Here is a 19,001-nt window from a genome sequence, read left to right as displayed (position 1 = left end):
AAACTCTGAGACGAAAACATAGGCAGAACACTCTGTGACATAAATCACAGCAAGATCCTTTTTGACCCCCCTCCTAGAGAAATGGAAATAAAAAATAAAAATAAACAAATGGGACCAAATGAAACTTAAAAGTTTTTGCACAGCGAAGGAAACCACAAACAAGATGAAAAGACAACCCTCAGGATGGGGGAAAATATTTGCAAATGAAGCAACTGACAAAGGATTAATCTCCAAAATTTACAAGCAGCTCATGCAGCTCAATAACAAAAAAAAAACAACCCAACCCAAAATGGGCAGAAGACGTAAATACACACTTCTCCAAAGAAGGACAGATTGCCAACAAACGCATTAAAGGATGCTCAACATCACTAATCATTAGAGAAATAAAAATGAAAACTACAATGATGTATCACCTCAAACCATTCAGAATGGCCATCAGCAAAATATCTACAAACAATAAATGCTGGAGAGGGTGTGGAGAAAAACGAACCCTCTTGCACTGTTGGTGGGAATGTAAATTGATACAGCCACTATGGAGAACAGTATGGAGGTTCCTTAAAAACTAAAAACAGAACTACCATATAACCCAGCAATCCCACTACTGGGTATATACCCTGAGAAAACCATAATTCAAAAAGACACATGTACAACAATGTTCACTGCAGCTCTATTTACAATTGCCAGGACATGGAAGCAACCTAAATGTCCATCGACAGATGAATGGATAAAGAAGATGTGGCACATATATACAATGGAATATTACTCAGCCATAAAAAGAAATGAAATTGAGCTATTTGTAGTGAGGTGGATGAACCTAGAGTCTGTCATACAGAGTGAAGTTAAGTCAGAAAAAGAAAAGCAAATACCATATGCTAACACATATATATGGAATCTAAAAAAAAAATGGTTCTGAAGAACCTAGGGGCAGGACAGGAATAAAGACTCATGTAGAGAATGGACTTGAGGACACAGGGAGGCGGAAGGGTAAGCTGGGATGAAGTGAGAGAGTGGCATGGACTTATATATACTACCAAATGTAAAACAGATAGCTAGTGGGAAGCAGTTGCATAGCACAGGGAGGTCAGCTCAGTGCTTTGTGACCACCTAGAGGGGTGGGATAGGGAGGTTGGGAGGGAGACGCAAGACGGGGGAGATGTGGGGATATATGTATATGTATAGCTGATTCACTTTGTTATAAAGCAGAAACTAACACACCATTGTAAAGCAATTATACTCCAATAAAGATGTTTAAAAAAAACAACAACAGAGCTGGAGGAATCAGGCTCCCTGACTTCAGACTATACTACAAACCTATGGTCATCAAGACACTATGGTACAGTATGGTACTGGTACAAAAACAGAAATATACATCAATGGAACAGCATAGAAAGCCCAGAGATAAACCCACACACCTACAGTAACCTTATCTTTGACAAAGGAGGCAAGAATATACAATGGAGAAGAGACAGTCTCTTCAATAAGTGGCGCTGGGAAAACTGGCCAGCTACATGTTAAAGAATGAAATTAGAGCACACTGTAACACCATACACAATAATAAACTCAAAATGGATTAAAGATCTAAATGTAAGGCCAGATACTATAAAACTGTTAGAGGAAAACATAGGGAGAACACTCTGACATAAACTGCAGCAAGATCTTTTTCCATCCACCTCCTAGAATAATGGAAATAAAAACAAAAATAATCAAATGGGACCTAGTTAATTTATTAAACTTAGAAGCTTTTGCACAGCAAAGGAAACCATAAACAAGACGAAAAGACAACCCTCAGAATGGAAGAAAATATTTGCATATGAAGCAACTGACAAGGGATTAATCTCCAAAGCTTACCTGCAGCTCAATATAAAAAAAGCAAACCAATCAAAAAAATGGGCAGAAGATCTAAACAGACATTTCTCCAACGAAGACATACAGATGGACAAAAAGCACATGCTAAGATGCTCAACATCACTAATTATTAGAGAAATGCAAATCAAAACTACAATAAGGTATCACCTCACGCAAGTCAGAATGGCCATCATCAATAAAGTCTACAAACAATAAGTGCTGGAGAGGGTGTGGAGAAAAGGGAACCCTCCTACACTGTTGGTGGCAATGCAAACTGGTACAGCCACTATGGAGAACAGTATGGAGGTTCCTCAAAAAAGTAAAAATAGAGCTACCATATAATCCAGCAGTCTCACTCCTGGGCATATATCCGGAGAAAACCAGAATTCAAAAGGATGCATGCACCCCGATGATCACTGCAGCACTATTTACAATAGCCAGGACATGGAAGCATCTTAAATGTGCATCAACAGAGGAATTCATAAAGAAGATGTGATATATATATATACAACTAAATATTACCCATAAAAAAGAACAAAATAATGCCATTTGCAGCAACATGGATGGACCTCGAGATTCTCATACTTAGTGACTTAAGTCAGACAAAGAAAGACAAATATCATATGATATCACTTACATGTCAAATCTAAGAAAAGGCTACAAATGAACTTATCTACAAAACCGAAATAGAGATACAGAGGTAGAAAATAAACTTATGGTTACCGGTGGGTGAGGGTGGGGGAGGGATAAATTGGAAGATTGGGATTGACACATACACACTACTATATATAAAATAGGTAATTAATAAGGACCTCCTCTACTCAATACTCTGTAATAGGCTCTATGGGAAAACAATCTTAAAAAGAGCAGATACATGTATTTGTGTAACAGATTCACTGTGCTGTACACCTGAAACTAACACAACATTGTAAATCAATTATACCCCAATAAAATTTTTTTCAAAATAAATAAATGAAATAAAATATATTAATAGTTTTAAAAAAAGAATAAGGAAATTACAGATAATACAGAACTAACTGTATTATCATAGATAGTAATACAGATATTATCACAGAACTATAATAACAATGAAACAAATTATTCTAGTTGTGATTACCAACTATGGAAATCTGAATGCCTCCAACAAACTTTATTAGGCTGCTAATATTTCCTTCTATATGCATGACACTTTTCATTTGCATATAGGAAATCTAATCAATAAATAAATCAAAACTTTCCTGATTTTCCTTGTTCAAAAATAGAACTAGTTTAGATCACCCCAGCTCTATAACCCACAAAATACAGAGACCCCAAAAGACATGCACAAGAATCTTCATAGCAAGAAACCTGCAGTAATCCCAGCCTAGAATCAACCCAAATGTCCATCTTCAGTAAAATGAATATACATTATAGATGATATATATATTCCTAAAATAGACTACTACATAGCAATGAGAATAAATGACTATATACCCAACAACACAAGTGAATCTGAAAATGGGCACAATACTAGCAGGAAACAAAAGAGGGCATAGTATATGATTCCAGGCAAAGCAGAATTTTGGTGCTAGAACCCTCTGGCAAGAGCACAGTGATTCGAAGAACCACAAAGCGAATCTTTGGGATGATAATAATGTTCTGTTTCTTAAACTGTATGCTGATTGCACAGATGTTTTCACTTTGTAAAAATACAGTTGACCCTTGAACAACATGTGTGAACTATGTGGGTTTACTTACACTTGGATTTTTTTCAATACCAAATACTACAATACTACACAACCTGCAGTTGGCTGGATACGTGGTTGGTTGAATCACAGAGGGCCAACTGGAAGTCATATACAGATTTTCAACTGCACAGAGGGTAGGTGCCCCTAACGCCCATGTTGTTCAACAGTCAATTGTAATCAATCTGTATACTAACGATTTGTGTACTTTTCTATATATGTTTTGAACGTAAATAAAACGTTTACTTTAAAAAAAAAACAGATTTTTCAATTCTGAAATTAATTCTGTCCCTCACACAAATCTCAAAAGTTTATCTTCACTAAGCTATCTCTTCTAAGATAACGGGTCTTACTTTACATGCCTAAAATATTGTGTACTTCAAATCCAGGTCTCTAGTTAACTCAATGATTCACTTTTCATTTAAGTTTATTTTGCTCTTGCTCTTTTTTTTATTTATATATTCTATGAGTTCAAAATTAGCAATGCAGCTACTCAAGGAAGTTAGTCTAAATCTGCAATTTACACAGTGATAAGAGACAACCAATGTAAATAACACCCATGTTAGTGGTCTAGCTATATAATTAAAATTTTTATTCCAAGGAGTTATCTACTGACAAACTGATGGACACAGTGAAAATTTTAATTCATGCTCATGGAGTTCTCATAGAAACCTAGGAGAGGACCAAAGGAGCCAGTTTTTATACTTTTTAGACAGAGAAACACTAAATTTATAAGAAATTTATAGGACAAAAATAACTTAGGCTTTGGGTGCTCAATTAGTGAAGAATCTAAACTGAGTTTGGGCTTGGGGTAATAAATTAAAGTAACATGGTCTGTTTGTATAGGCTTTTTGACCTCAAATTCCCTATCTCTGTTGATAAGAATTTCCTTCTACCTTCATTTTCCATATGCAATTTATTCCCTACTTTCAGGAAGACAGAGAGGAGGCTCAAAGTGTCCCTCTTGCATAAGCTCTTTCTTAAGTAACTTTAATTCAAAATAATCAATATGCCATTGAGGCACACTTTGGGGTAATGTACCCTGGGCCCCAACAATAGCAATAATAAAATATTTATAACAAGAGAATTCACCAAATTGAATATTTAAAAAGAAAACAAAAATACCAACTACAGAACCATCTATCAAGAAATTAAATCCAACAAATATTTTGTGAACACTTACTATGAATATGAAAATCTGTTAAACACAGAAGGAAATCAAAACATAATAAGGGGGTAAAACATGGGTGAATGGGGTATCTACTCACTAAAAAATAACTTTTTTAAAAAAACAAACAAAAAAATCATGAATAAGGCATGGTCCCTGTCCTCTATCTGAGATAAAGGTATATCAATTACAGTAAATTCATTGGTATGGAGCACTTAATATATACCTGTTGCTGATGTCTGTTTTCTATAAGTCAAAAATTAAGAGACTGAGTATATGCTTCCATAATTAAAAGTTATATTATTATAGACAAAATATAACCAAGTGAATCTGGGCTACATCCTCATTTTTCTCAGAAGACAGGCTAATATAAAAATAGCAATAAACTGAATATCAGGAGACCTAGATTTTAGTCTTGCTGTTGTTATTAAATAGTTGCAAGACCTTAAGCAAGTCATTAACTCTTTTAAATTTTGCTTCTTTGTCTGCAAAATAAGGCAGTTGATTTAAATCACCTTTGAAACAACTTCTCAAAAGATTCTGTAAGAGAAAGCCAAAAAATAAAGAGGGAAAAAAAATCTATATGGATGAATAAAAATACAGAGTTTTTAAGCAAGAATATCTACTAACTACATGGTAACAGAGTCTTCTAATGAAAACCTAGAGTAACTAACCCTAGACTAAAATCAGAAGACCTGGGTTCTGGTACTACTCACATGACTATAGGCAAAGAACTTGACCAATTTCAGCCATAGTTTCCTGAACATTAGGTATTAGCTTCCTATACAACTGGGACATCTACTTTGCTACCCTCACATGGCTGCTATTGAAAATAAACTGATACAAAAACGTGTTATTTTGTACACTTAAAAATTGTACAAATAGTCCCATTACTAAAATATGATTTAAGATAATTTTGTATGGACAGTGAAAATTTATTTATTTTTCTACTTAATTTTCTCTAAGGAAAAAAAATATCAAGAGTACCAAATTAGTTATTGTGTATATGGCACCTCAATCATTACCAAAAAATCTGTTGATAAAATCTTCCCAAAACATTTCATCATAAGGACAAATATTTGACAACATCATTATGAAGTATTTACTATATTCCAGATTCTGTGATAAATCCTCACAATAACCATATAAGACAGGTAATACCATTATTCCCTAGCACAATGTTTAAAATGGGCTCAGAGGTCAGGAAACATTCCCCAAATCACAGAACTAATGAGTGGAAACGCCAAAATTCTAATCCCAAGAAGCCAAACTCCAAAGTCTAAGTCCTTAAAGATAAACACTATAGCACCTCTACATAACTCTTAATACTACTGTTATAACACTTTTAGGTGCCTCACAGTTTCAACTCTACCACTAGTCTAAAGAGAATGACTACACTATCTGCATATGCAGAAAAACCTAGAAATCATTTTTTAAAGCTTAATTTCAACTCTGGGATCTGAACCTCTGACAGACATTCAGAGCTTTCTGTCATTCTTTCTCCTTCTAATTAAATATGAGAAAGGGAAATCGTGAAAGCATTATATGAAAGAGAAGGGAGAAAGGCTCTCTAAAACCTTTATGTAAGGTCATTTTTCTCCTAGTGTCTTTGACTCTACTGGTTCAGCAAGCTGAAAGATACTACCTAAGGTAGAACTTTGGGTCTTCTCCAATCAGTGAAGTTAAGAACCTGCTGACTACATATACTCAAAGACAGGATTTGCCAATTCTAAGTCTTCCCCATAGATGAACTTACTGACTGTCCTCTGACAACCAGAATGGTAAAAGCTTGGGTCAGCCCTACATAATAATGGTTCACTGAGAAAACTTATGATTCCCAAACTCTTAAATTTCTAAACATCAGTATTTCAAAGAGACCCTTATATGACTACATTTATTATTATATAGCCCAGCAGAGACATTTCTTTATTGCCCAAGCTGAAAGGCAAGAAAATCTTATAATTACTAATAACTTCAGTAAAACTAATAAATATAAATTAAAAAGGAACCTATACGGTGGCACCAGGGACATCTCTCATAAAATACAAAAGAATATAACAAATGGCCAAAATAAAAATAAACTATGTATAAAAAGCAGGAAAACATTCTGCTGAGAAATGACTAAGATGAAAAGATAATTTATAATACTACTATGTGTATACTGGGTTAATTGTAATTAATCAAACTTTTCATTGAGTTGTCAATGTAACACTTAATTAGCATATAAGTACTTTTTAAAATTATGGTGAAAGGTATGAATACGTGACACAAGTATTTTGTCTCCATCTGCTGGAAAGTAACAGCACTATCTTAACATCACTAAAATTTGTAAATGCTGGCAAAGTAAGAATTTCTGAAGATATGAAATCACATCTTTAATATTTATACATCATTTTCATGAAACTTCAGAGCTTTAATACTTTTTACATTTTGTTATAGACTGTAACAAACCAAAGGATTACATCCTTACAGAACCATGCTTTTCATTAATCCATTCAAAATATAAACTCAAATATAAAAACATTATCGAGTATAAAAATATTTAACCAATTTGCTAACATATTATAGTTAAAATAATCTTCCCAAGTACTAATAATTTAAATGAGGCCTTAAAAGACTGCATATGTTTTATCATTGCTTTCCTATATGTAAACTGTGAACCTTTAGTAATAATCCATAGATGCTCATAATATAAAACCATACAAATTTCACATCAGATAATCAATATACATCAGTTTTGCAAATACATAAACAGACACAGATATTTGCAGACTTGATCAAAATTACAGCATCAAGCAGAAATATTTAAATAATAACTAGGGATAAAATTTAGATTTAATACATCTCAAAATCTGATTTGGATTATTATTCATTTTTAGAATTCATAATACATCTTGCCAATCTACTAGCAGACTCAGTTCATTCCCTTAGGAATACCAAGTTATAAGAAATGCCTGTGTGGCTACAATCAAAATATGAAGATACCTTTAGTAACTGATGACACATTACAGTCTTCTGGTGGAAGACCTGTCCCACCATCCTTCCAGTATGGATTCAATTCTCTTTCCAGCAGTCTCAACTGGAACAAAACATTTTCAGAGGTCACAATTTTAAAATAACCTCACCATATAATATATTAATAAATTAAAAATCTGAGACTCAGTTAACAATTGTAACCTTAGGGAAATACTTTAAAAACTCTTAAGACACACTCTTTTCCAACTTGCAGGAAATAATGTCTAAATTAACATTTATTCAGTGCCTTTCTTGAATGCCTACCATGAATCACAGCTGTGCTAGATGCAGAAGATGTAATAGTCAATATGCCTAACACAGCCCTTGCTAGCTTATGAGATAGTGAGGAATACAGACAATATACAAGTAACTGACAAGTGCTTTCAAGATATAAGTACAGAGTATTAAAGCCATACACAATTCAAACTCCTCTCATGCTGACAGATCAAAGACTTCCTAAAGGAAGTAATAGGAGTACTATTAGACCTAAGGATGAGCAAGAATTAGCCAGTTTCTTCTGTGGGAAAAGAGAGAATTAAGAGGTTCCAAGTGTAGGAATAAAAGCATGTTCATAAAACCCAAGAGGAAAGAAAAAGCACTGCACTTTTAGGGAAGAAAGTAATTCAGACTGGCTAAAACTTGAGAAGCATGAATGAATAGCGAATAAGAGATTAGGTTGTAGAATAATCAGGGACTAGGCCACAGGAACCACTTTAAACTGCTATTGGAGCTTTCTGCTGGGGCAATGGTGAGTCATAAACATGATCAGCTTTGTGTTACACAAAGAGCAAACTGGTTTCAGAGTGGAGAAAAGACTGGAGAAAAGCAACATTATAGGTAGGAAACCAGTAAGAAGATTGTGGCAGTAATCAGGAAAAAGATGACAGTAGCCTAGTCACAATGCAAGTGTCTACTGTGTTCCAAGCACTATGCCAGGTACTGGGGCTATAATTAATAAGCTAGGCATAGTCCTTACCATCAAAGAAATTATGGCCTTGAGAAAGGAGGAAGACAAGCAATATTAATACAGAAGAGTGCTATGAAAGTAAAGACTGCTATAGAAACATATACTAGGGGCATCCAATTTGACTTAGGGGGTCAGAAAATGCTTCTTAGAACTAATAATGGCAATTATTAGAAATAATAATGGCAATTAGATAGAGAAGAATGGAAAGAGTTAAATGCTAGCTTCCAGAACCAACCTTTGAAAACAAAAATGTTGGATAAAAAATTTTTAAAAAGCATTTAAAATGTATTCATGAGCTGACAGAAAAGTACAGAATCTCCAAAGAACAAAATTTAAGTTAGGAATTTCCTGGCGGTCCAGTGGTTAAGATGCCGCGCTTCCACTGCAGGGGGCACAGGTCCAATCCCTGGTCTAGGAACTAAAATCCCATGTCACATGGTGTGGCAAAAAAATAGAAAAAAACAAACAAAAAATTTTTAAGTTAAAGGTTAACTTAGAGGGATAAGCAAAGTAGTAAGCATTTGACTTCTCATAATGTACACGCAAAAAGATTCTGCCACCTCCCATTTTAACCTACTGTAAAATCTCACAGTATCTACAATTTCTTCCAGTGGTCTTATTGGGACACTCAGAGAGATACACATCAGATACTCAACAGGATAACAAAGACTAAAATTACAAACTGAGGAGGACAATTGACAACTGGTAAGATGAATTATGAGATACTATCTGAAAGTACACAAGACACAAGACTGAGTATATAAAGAATTACCATCAGTAAGAAAAAGATAAACAACAAAAAACATAAACAAGCAGTTCATACTATAAGAAATCTAAATGACAAAAAAAGATCTCTCCTAGTAATCAGAGGAATGCATATTAATACATGAAATACCATTTCTCACACATTATTCAGCATGACATAATTTTAAAGTTTGACAATACAGATACTAAGTATGGTTAAGAAACACATTGTTGGGGTGCAATAAATTGATATAATCTCTTTGTAAGTGTTTGTAAGAGAAAATAGATGTGTACTTAATAACTTAGCAATTCCACTTCTAAATATGCACTATGGAGAAATTTAGCACTGCTTGTAATAGTTTGTAAGAGTGAAAAACAAAATATCCATTCCAAGAGGAATGGATATTTACAGAATGGCAGAGTTAGATTATGAAAGACTATACAGTGATTGAAAGGAATGAAATAGAAATAAAATATATCAACATGAATCAATCTCTAAAACATGCTCAGACCTTCTAGTCAAGAGATTTATTAAAGTTCAGTTCATGTTGCCATGTTTGTCTCTGCTCAGGACAAACCGAAAAGATATACAAAATATAAAACACTGCTAAGTTCAGAACAAGATAAACCCATCTCGGTACACCAGAAACAGAAGAGAAATGCAAAGCAGTAAGCATAACTGAAGCCACATGACTACTGGGCTCTATGTGCAAGCAGAAAATGTTAGTCCTTAGTTCAATTTCTAAAACATAATAAATACTAAAGGTGCTCCAGTATATACAGGGGAATGGAAACAAAGCCAAGGACTGGAGTGAGGAGATGTCCTGCTTATGAAAAAAGGTTGAAAAATTGGTATGCATCTCTATATGCTATAGACTGGTTTTATAGATATGTGCCATAGATCTGTAGCTTAGGGCACAATGTGGGCATAAGGAGCCAAGAAGACACAAAGACTTGAGTACTGGCTTTCAAGCTTTTCTGTGACCTTGACCCATAGAGAGATTTTCTGTGTATGTGTATCCAAAACAAAGGTTTTAGGAAACAAAACGTATATTTGTTATATGTAATACATGCTGATATTTTATATTTTTAAATGATGACTGCAATAAATTTCTGACTCACAATATAAAAAACATTAGCATAAAGCACAAAAGAAATGATATCCTCAATATAAAGAAGACATATGAAATCAACATGCTTCACACTGAAGCTTCAGTTAAGGACCATCATTTTAGTCTTCTTCCTATGATCTTCATTTTTTTCACTCCCATTATAAGAATTATCATTTGATTCTAAGGCAACGGCCATATTTTCCTCAAAATAAACCAAACATTTATCATGTGTTAAGAATACGATGATGTAGGAAGGAGAGATCAAGATGGTAGAGTAGGAGGATGTGGAGCTCACTTCCTTCCAAGAACACAGCAAAAATACATCTACATATGGAACAATTCTCACTGAAAACCAACAGGAGATTGGTAGAAAGACTCTTATACTACAAAGGCTGTAAGAAAAATCCACACAGATTCAGGTAGGAAGAGAAGAGAAGCAGCCAAGTCAGGAATTGTGACCCTGGGAGGGGACACAGAAAAGGAAGGAGATTACATGGACTCAGAGATCCTCCCTGGGGGGTGAGCAATTCAAGCCACATATTGGGTTCCCTAGCCCTAGGGTCCAATGTCAAGAAGACAAGTCCCCTTAGCTGACTTGAAAACCAGTGGGACTAACAGGGGGACTGTAAGAAACGCAGACTCTGCTCATGAAGCACACACACAAATTTGATTACTCTCAAAACAAGGCAGCAGAAGTAGACTTAAACTGCCCCAGGACTCTGGCCAGTTTCCTACAACACCCCCAGCCCATGCTCCAGCCTAAGCCAAGTGCCCACTACAGCACCACTTGCTCCATGGCTCACTTCCACACTGGGGCAAGGGATGCTGCACCCAAGAAGAGTACACAGTTGTGAGAAATGAACCCTGCTCAGATCTGGAACTGCATCTGAATGGAGTGACGGCAACCAATGAAGGTGCCTGGCGAGGCAGCGCATCAGAAGCAGTCTGTAACTCTGACTGGTCTGGGACCACCACAGCCCACTCCCTGACCGAAGCCAAGTGCCCATTCCAGCCCCTCTTGCTATGCCATGCAGCTCCAAACTGGGGCAAGGGCTACAGGACTGAGGGGAGTATGCTGTTTTGAGGGACAGAGCTAACCTGACCCAGAATGGCATCTGACGGGGGTGGGGGGAGGTGGCAGTCACTGCAGCTGATTATGGAAGCAGCTCATTGGGTGAGGTCCGAAACTCAGACTGGGGTCTGGAACACCACAGCCCACACCTGACCTTTCCCGAGCACCCACTCTGTCCCCTCTTGCTCCAATACTGGTCCCCTCTGGGGCAAAGTACTGGTGCTAGGAACGAAAAGAGTACACACTTAAAGGGAATGGAGCCAGCTCACTCCCAAATAACAGGGCTTCTGCTCCAGGAAATTGGGGCCCTACCCCAACTCCAATAAGGTGGTATTGGTCACTGAGCAGAGAAGAACCCCAGGCTCACACCTGGCTCTGACTCTAGTCCCTCCATCTTCCAGTCTCGCCTCCTACAAAGGTGATAGCTGCCAGCACACCCTGTGGAAAGATGTGACTCATGCTCAGGTCAGATCCAGTTCTCCCATCAAAGCCACTGGGCACATGGAGACTGCAGAGAAATGCTCCCACACAAGGACACTCCTTCAAGATCAGAGTAGGTAAATGTTTCACCTAATATCACAGACACAGAGAAAGTTAAGCAAAATGAGAAGACAGAAAACTGTTTCAACTGAAAGAAAAAGAGAAAAACCCTAAAGAAAACAACTAATGAAATAGCAATGAACAACTTAATATACAAAGAGTTCAAAGCATTAATAATAGGAATACTGACTAAATTAGAGGAAAGAATAGATGAACAGAGAATTTTAAAAAGGAACTAAAAAACATTTTTAAAAGACAGAACTGAAGAACACACTAACTGAAATGCAAAACACATTAGAAGGAACCAACAGCAGACAAAGTGATACAGAAGAAGATGAAATAAAAATTAACTCAATCTGAACAGAAAAAGAAAAATAAGGTTTAAAAAAAATGAGAAAAGTTAAGGAATCTCTAAGACAACATTCAGCATACCAACATTCACACTATAGGGGACCTAGAAGGAGAAGAGAGAGAGAGGCAGGGCAAAACTGTGTTTGATGAAATTACGGACTGCCAGAACCTGAAGAAGGAAACAGAAATCCAAGTACAGGAAGCACAGAGGGTACTAACCCAACCCTAAAAAAATGTTAAAGCATTTTCTCTAAGCGGAAAAGAAAAAGCTACAACAAGTAAGAATCTATGGGAAAGTGAAAATCCCACAAGTAAAGGCAAATATATAGTAAAGCCTATGGCTCAATCACTTAAATAGGCTCTTACTAAGATTAAGACAAAAAACTGTGAAATCAACTATATCTACAATGAACAGTTAAGGGAAAATGTGAATATGTAAAATACGTCATTAAAAACACAAAATGTGGTGAAGAGGATTAGAAAAATGTAAATCGTTTAGAATGTGTTTGAACTTAAATGACTACCAGTTTAAAACATGTAAATATAGTTATAGGTCAACATATATGAACCATATGGTAACTGCAAATCGAAAACCTGTACTACATACAAAAAAATCTAAAGAAAAAGGAACACAGGCATACCACTAAAGAAAATCATCAAACCCCAAGGGAAGGAACTAAAAGAAGAAAAGAACAAAGAAGAACTGAAAAACCAACAAGTAAACAAGTAACAAAATGGACACACCTATCAATAATCACTTCAAATGTAAATGGAACAGTTAAGGGAAAATGTGAATATGTAAAATACGTCATTAAAAACACAAAATGTGGTGAAGAGGATTAGAAAAATGTAAATCGTTTAGAATGTGTTTGAACTTAAATGACTACCAGTTTAAAACATGTAAATATAGTTATAGGTCAACATATATGAACCATATGGTAACTGCAAATCGAAAACCTGTACTACATACAAAAAAATCTAAAGAAAAAGGAACACAGGCATACCACTAAAGAAAATCATCAAATCCCAAGGGAAGGAACTAAAAGAAGAAAAGAACAAAGAAGAACTGAAAAACCAACAAGTAAACAAGTAACAAAATGGACACACCTATCAATAATCACTTCAAATGTAAATGGACTAAATGATCCAATAAAAAGACACAGAGCAGCTGATTGGATAAAAAAAAAAAACAAGACCCATCTAAATGCTTCTTATAAGAGACTCACTGCAAACATAAAGACAAACACATAAACTGAAAGTGAAGGGATAGAAAAAAATAATTCATGCAAATGGAAATGACAAGAAAGCAGGGGTAGAAGTACTCATTTCAGACAAATTTTAAAATAAAGTCAATAAAAAAAGATAAAGAAGGGCATTATTAACAAAAAGGATTTCAATGCAAGAAGAGGAGATAACACTCATTAACATGTATGCACCTAATATAGGAGCACCTAAATAAATAAATATATATATATATATACAAAATATTAACAGACATAAAGGGAGAAATTGACAATAACAAATAATAGCAGACGATTTTAACACCCCATTTACATCAATTAACAAATCATCCAGACAGGAAAACAATAAAACAGTAACCTTAAATGATACTTTGGACCAGAGGGGCTTAGTAGATATCTACAGGACATTCCATCCAAAAACAGTAGAATACACATTCTTTTCAAGTTCACATGGAACGTTTTCCAGAATAGATCACATAGGAGGCCAAAAAATAAGTCTCAACTAATTTAAGAAGACAGAAATTATATCAAGCAGTTCTTCCAACCACAAGGCATGAAACTAGAAATCAATTAACAGGAAGAAAAATGGAAAAAACACAAAATGTGGAGACAATAATATGCTACTAAAAGAAAAACCAATGGGTCAATGAAGAAATCAAAGTGGAAATCAAACAAAACCTCTACACAAATGAAAATAACACAACTTTCCAAAATCTGTGCTACACAGCAAAAGTAGTTCTAAAGGTAAGTTTATAGCAGTAAAAGGCCAACCTCAAGAAACAAGAAAAATCTCATCAACAACCTAACCTACCATCCAACGGAATTAGAAAAAGAAGAACAAACAAAAGCAGAAAGAAGAAAGCAATTAAAATCAGAGAGGAAATAAATAAAACAAAGAACAAAAAAGAAAAAAAATAGAAAAGACCAATGAAACCAAGAGTTGATCTTTTGAAAAGATAAACAAAACTGATACGCCTTTAGGCAGATTCATCAAGAAAAAAAGAGAGGACCCAAATAAACAAAATAAGAAATGAAAGAGGAAAAATAACAACAGCTATCACAGAGATACAAAAATATCAAAACAGAATACTATGAACAATTAATATGCCAACAAATTGGACAACCTAGAAGAAATCAACAAACTTCTATAAACATAAAAACTTACAAGACTGAATCAGGACAAAATAGACCATATGAACAGAAAGATCACTAGTAGCAAAACTGAATTTGTACTTTAAAAAACTCTCAGCAAACAGAAGTTCAGGAACAAATCCACTCCTGGGAGAAGTCTACCAAACATATATAAAAGAACTAACATCTATAATATCTAATATCTCAAACTCCTCCAAAAAACTGAAGAAGAGGGAACATTCCCAAATTAATTCTATGAGGCCAACGCTAATTACCCTGATACTAAAATAAAACAAAGACACTACCAAAAAAAAAAAGAAATTACAGGTGAATATCTCCGATGAATGAAGATCCAAATATCCTCAAGAAAATATCAGCAAACCATATTCAATAATATATAAAAAGGATCATACATAATGATCAAGTGAGATTTATTCCAGGGATGGTTCAATATTTGCAAACCAATCAATATGATACACCACATTAACAAAAGGAGGAAAAAAAATCACATGATCATCTCAACAGACACACTAAAAGCATTTGACAAAATTCAACGTCCTTTGGTGACAAAAACTCAGCAAAGTTGGTATAGAGGGAAAATATCTCAACATAATAAAGACCATTTGTGACAAATCCACAGCTAACCTCATACTTGATGATGAAAAGCTGAAAGCTTTTCCTCTAAAATCAGGAACAAAGGGGTTCAAAGACAGTGGAGGAGTAGGAGGATGTGGAGTTCCTCTCTCTCCATGGATGCATCAGGAATACATTTATAGATGCAACAATTCTCACAGAACACCAGCTATACACTAGCAGAAGACCTCAGACACCAGAAAGGACTATAAAGATCCCTGCAGAACTGTGTAGGAAGAAAGAAAGAAGGGAGAAGGAGGAGAGGAAGTGGGACAGGACCTGCATGCCAGTGGTGGGAGCTGAAGCAGGAGAGAAATTCCCTTATCCGGAGAATCCCCTTCACCAATGAGGAAAACAGTTAGGAGAGAAGGGAAGAATTTGAGGCTGTCAGTGGAGGGTGAAGCGACCGACCTTAGCAGATGGGACAGAGTGAAAACTACACAGACAGTCTGTACCGTGGCCCTAAGTGCCCCAGATTGGGATGTGTGTCCAACAGTGCACATGGGGGCTGGGGGCTGGGAGCTGGAGCATGGGGATTGGAGAGCAAACCCGGGGCAAGAACTGCTGTTGGCTGTGGGGAGATGGCCTGAGGGAACAGGAGGGAGGAAATGGCAACAGAGAATGCCTATGGAGGAAAACTGGAATGCCATGGAAGCAGGGCGTTACTGCTGAGTCACATGGAGGGGGTGGAGCCACCATTGTAGCCAGTCTCTCCCCACACGCCAGTGCCTAGCACCAGGCAATACAAAAGGCCCTGCCAGGGCTGGCCCTCATGTGCCTGATGCTGGGCACTACAAAAACCCCAGAGAGGGCTAGCCCTTGCACACCTGCCGCCAGGCGCTAAAAAAAGACTGGCCAGGGCTGGCCCTCGCACACATGCCACTGGGCACTAGAAAAGATTCCCACTAGGGCCATATCTCTTGCGCCCATGGCCGCCAGCTTCCCCATGCACCTGGCGCCGCCGGGGCTCCCACTATCCAAGTAGCCGTGCCACCTCCGTGCCCTGTCCTCACCGGGACAGACCCAACTGCTCCAGGGAAGCCTCGGGAGCAGACTCCTGTGGGTGGCCCACACACATAGATGGGGATAAAAAGACAGCTGAGCCCCAGGGGTGGGGCAACTAAAAAAGAACAACAAAAATCTTTCCATCAGTTGCACAAGTGGCAAATTAAATCCCCATAATCAGCTAAGTAGGTACTGTGCCTATGGAATATCTGAAAGGACAATGAGTATTCCCACAAATGAAAACGGTCTAGCACTGGCAGCTGTGGACTTTGGGGGCAAGCACACACGAGTGGGGCCAGATCAGAGTCTCAGCTGCCCCCACAGGGCCCAAGCAGGTCCAGAGACCATCATAGAGGCATTGGAGGGTCTCCTGAGGAGGCAGAGGTGGGCTGTAGCTGACAGCAAGGACAATAACAGCTGAGACCCCAGGAAAACATTATTATTACTATTAATTTTACTCAGTTTTGATTCATTCTGTTGTTAAATCTGTTTTTTTTTTTTTTCTTTGTTGTTGTTGCTGTTGGTTTGGGTTTTTTTTTTATTTTTACTTCTATTTAGTCTCAAAGGTTTTTTTTTAACATACTTTTGATCTTCTTATATTTCTACTTTTACTTTGCTTTTCTGTTGTTCTGTACTTCTTCATCGTTTTTTAATATATTTTTTAAATTTTTTTGTATTTCCATTTTCCCTTTGCTCTCCTGTTCTGTGGGTTTTGTACCCATTTCTTTTTTTTTGAATCATTTTTGTCTGTTTTGTTTTCTTTGCTTTACTGTTCAGTTGGCACTCTGCTTTGATTTTGTTTTTTTTGTTTTTGTTAGTTTTGTTTTTAATTGTTTAATTTCATTTTGGGATTCTTTGGTTATTCTCTTGTTTTCTGTTTTCTTTGGTTCTGTTTTTGTTTCTTCTGTGTTTGTCTGTGTGTGTGTTTGTTTCTTTGTTTTTGCTCATTTGATTTTGCTTTTACCATTTGGGGTTTTGTTTGTCTCTTTTTTTTTCTTTAATCCATGACAAGCTGCTTGTGGGGTCTTGGCTCCCCGAACAAAAGTTGGGCCTGAGCATCTGGGGGAAGAGGACAGAGTCCAGGGTACTGGACTGCCTGAGAATTCCCAGACCCAGAAAATATTAATCAGCAAAAGCTCTCATGGAGGTCTCTATCTGAATTCAAGACCCAGCTCCACCCAACTGCTTGCAGCCCCTAGAGCTAGTTGCCTCACACCAAACAACAAGCAAAACAGGAACACATACTCACCCATCAGCAGACAGGCTGCCTAAAGTTGTACTAAGCTCACAGACACCCCAAACACACCACATGACATGGCCCTTCCCAACAGATAGAAAGGACTCAACTCCACCCACCAGAACACAGGCACCAGCCCTCCCACCAAGAAGTCTACACAAGCCACTGGCCAAACCTCACCCACTGGGGGCAGAAACCAGAAGAAAGAGGAACTCTGCGGAAAGGAGACCTCAAACACAGTAAGTTAAACAAAATAAGAAAACAGAGAAATATCTTGCAGATGAAGGAGCAAGGTAAAAACCCACAAGACCAAATACATGAAGAGGAAATAGGCAATCTATCTGAAAAGAATTCAGAGTAATGATAGTAGAGATGATCCAAAATCTCGGAAATAGAAAGGATCGAGAAGATGCAAGAAATGTTTAACAAGTACCTAGAAGAACTAAAAAACAAACAATCAGTGATGAACAACACAATAACTGAAATTAAAAATACACTAGAAGGAATCAATAGCAGAATAACTGAGACAGAAGAACGGATAAGTGAGCTGAAAGACAGAATGGTGGAAATACAGCAAAAACTAACACACCATTGCAAAGCAATTATACTCCAATAGACATGCTCAAAACAAAACAAAAAAAAGAATGGTAGAAATAACTGCCACAAAGCAGAATAAAGAAAGAACAATGAAAAGAACTGAGGACAGTCTCAGAGACCACTGGGACAACATTTAGCACACCAGCATTTGAATTATAGGGGTCCCAGAATGAGAAGAGAAAGTGAAATGGTCTGAGAAAATATTTGAAGAGATTATAGACAAAAACCTAACATGGGAAAGGAAACAGTCAGTCAAGTCCAGGAAACGCAGAGTCCCATACAAGATAAATCCAAGGAGAAACATGCCGAGTCACATATTAATCAAACTAACAAAAATTAACACAACGAAAAATATTAAAAGCAGCAACGGAAAAGGAACAAAAAATATAAAAGGGAATTCCCATAAGGTTAATAGCTGATCTTTCAGCATAAACTCTGCAGGCCAGAAGGGAGAGGCAAGATATATTTAAATTGATGAAAGGGAAAAACATACAACCAATATTACTCTATCCAGCAAGGATCTCATTCAGATGCAATGGAGAAATCAAAAGCCTTACAGACAAGCAAAAGTTAAGAGAATTCAGCACCACCAAACAAGCTTTATGACAAATGCTAAAGG

At 36.6% G+C, this 19,001-nt stretch overlaps 1 protein-coding gene across 5 annotated transcripts in view; it reads right to left on the bottom strand.

Moving 5' to 3' along the window:
• CWF19L2 (CWF19 like cell cycle control factor 2) overlaps positions 1-19,001 on the bottom strand; it is a 208,314-nt gene that overhangs the window by 156,615 nt on the left and 32,698 nt on the right. For all 5 annotated transcript variants that reach the window (XM_082627372.1, XM_082627375.1, XM_082627373.1 and 2 more), the window contains exon 6: positions 7,723-7,816. In XM_082627372.1, coding sequence (XP_082483498.1) covers positions 7,723-7,816 — 94 coding nt within the window. The remainder of the gene's footprint in view (positions 1-7,722; positions 7,817-19,001) is intronic.

Source organism: Mesoplodon mirus, assembly GCF_964341445.2.
Source record: "Mesoplodon mirus genome assembly, chromosome: 7".
Taxonomy (NCBI): domain Eukaryota; kingdom Metazoa; phylum Chordata; class Mammalia; order Artiodactyla; family Ziphiidae; genus Mesoplodon; species Mesoplodon mirus.
Note: the sequence above shows the minus strand (reverse complement) of the source record. Positions and strands in the feature narration are given on the sequence as shown.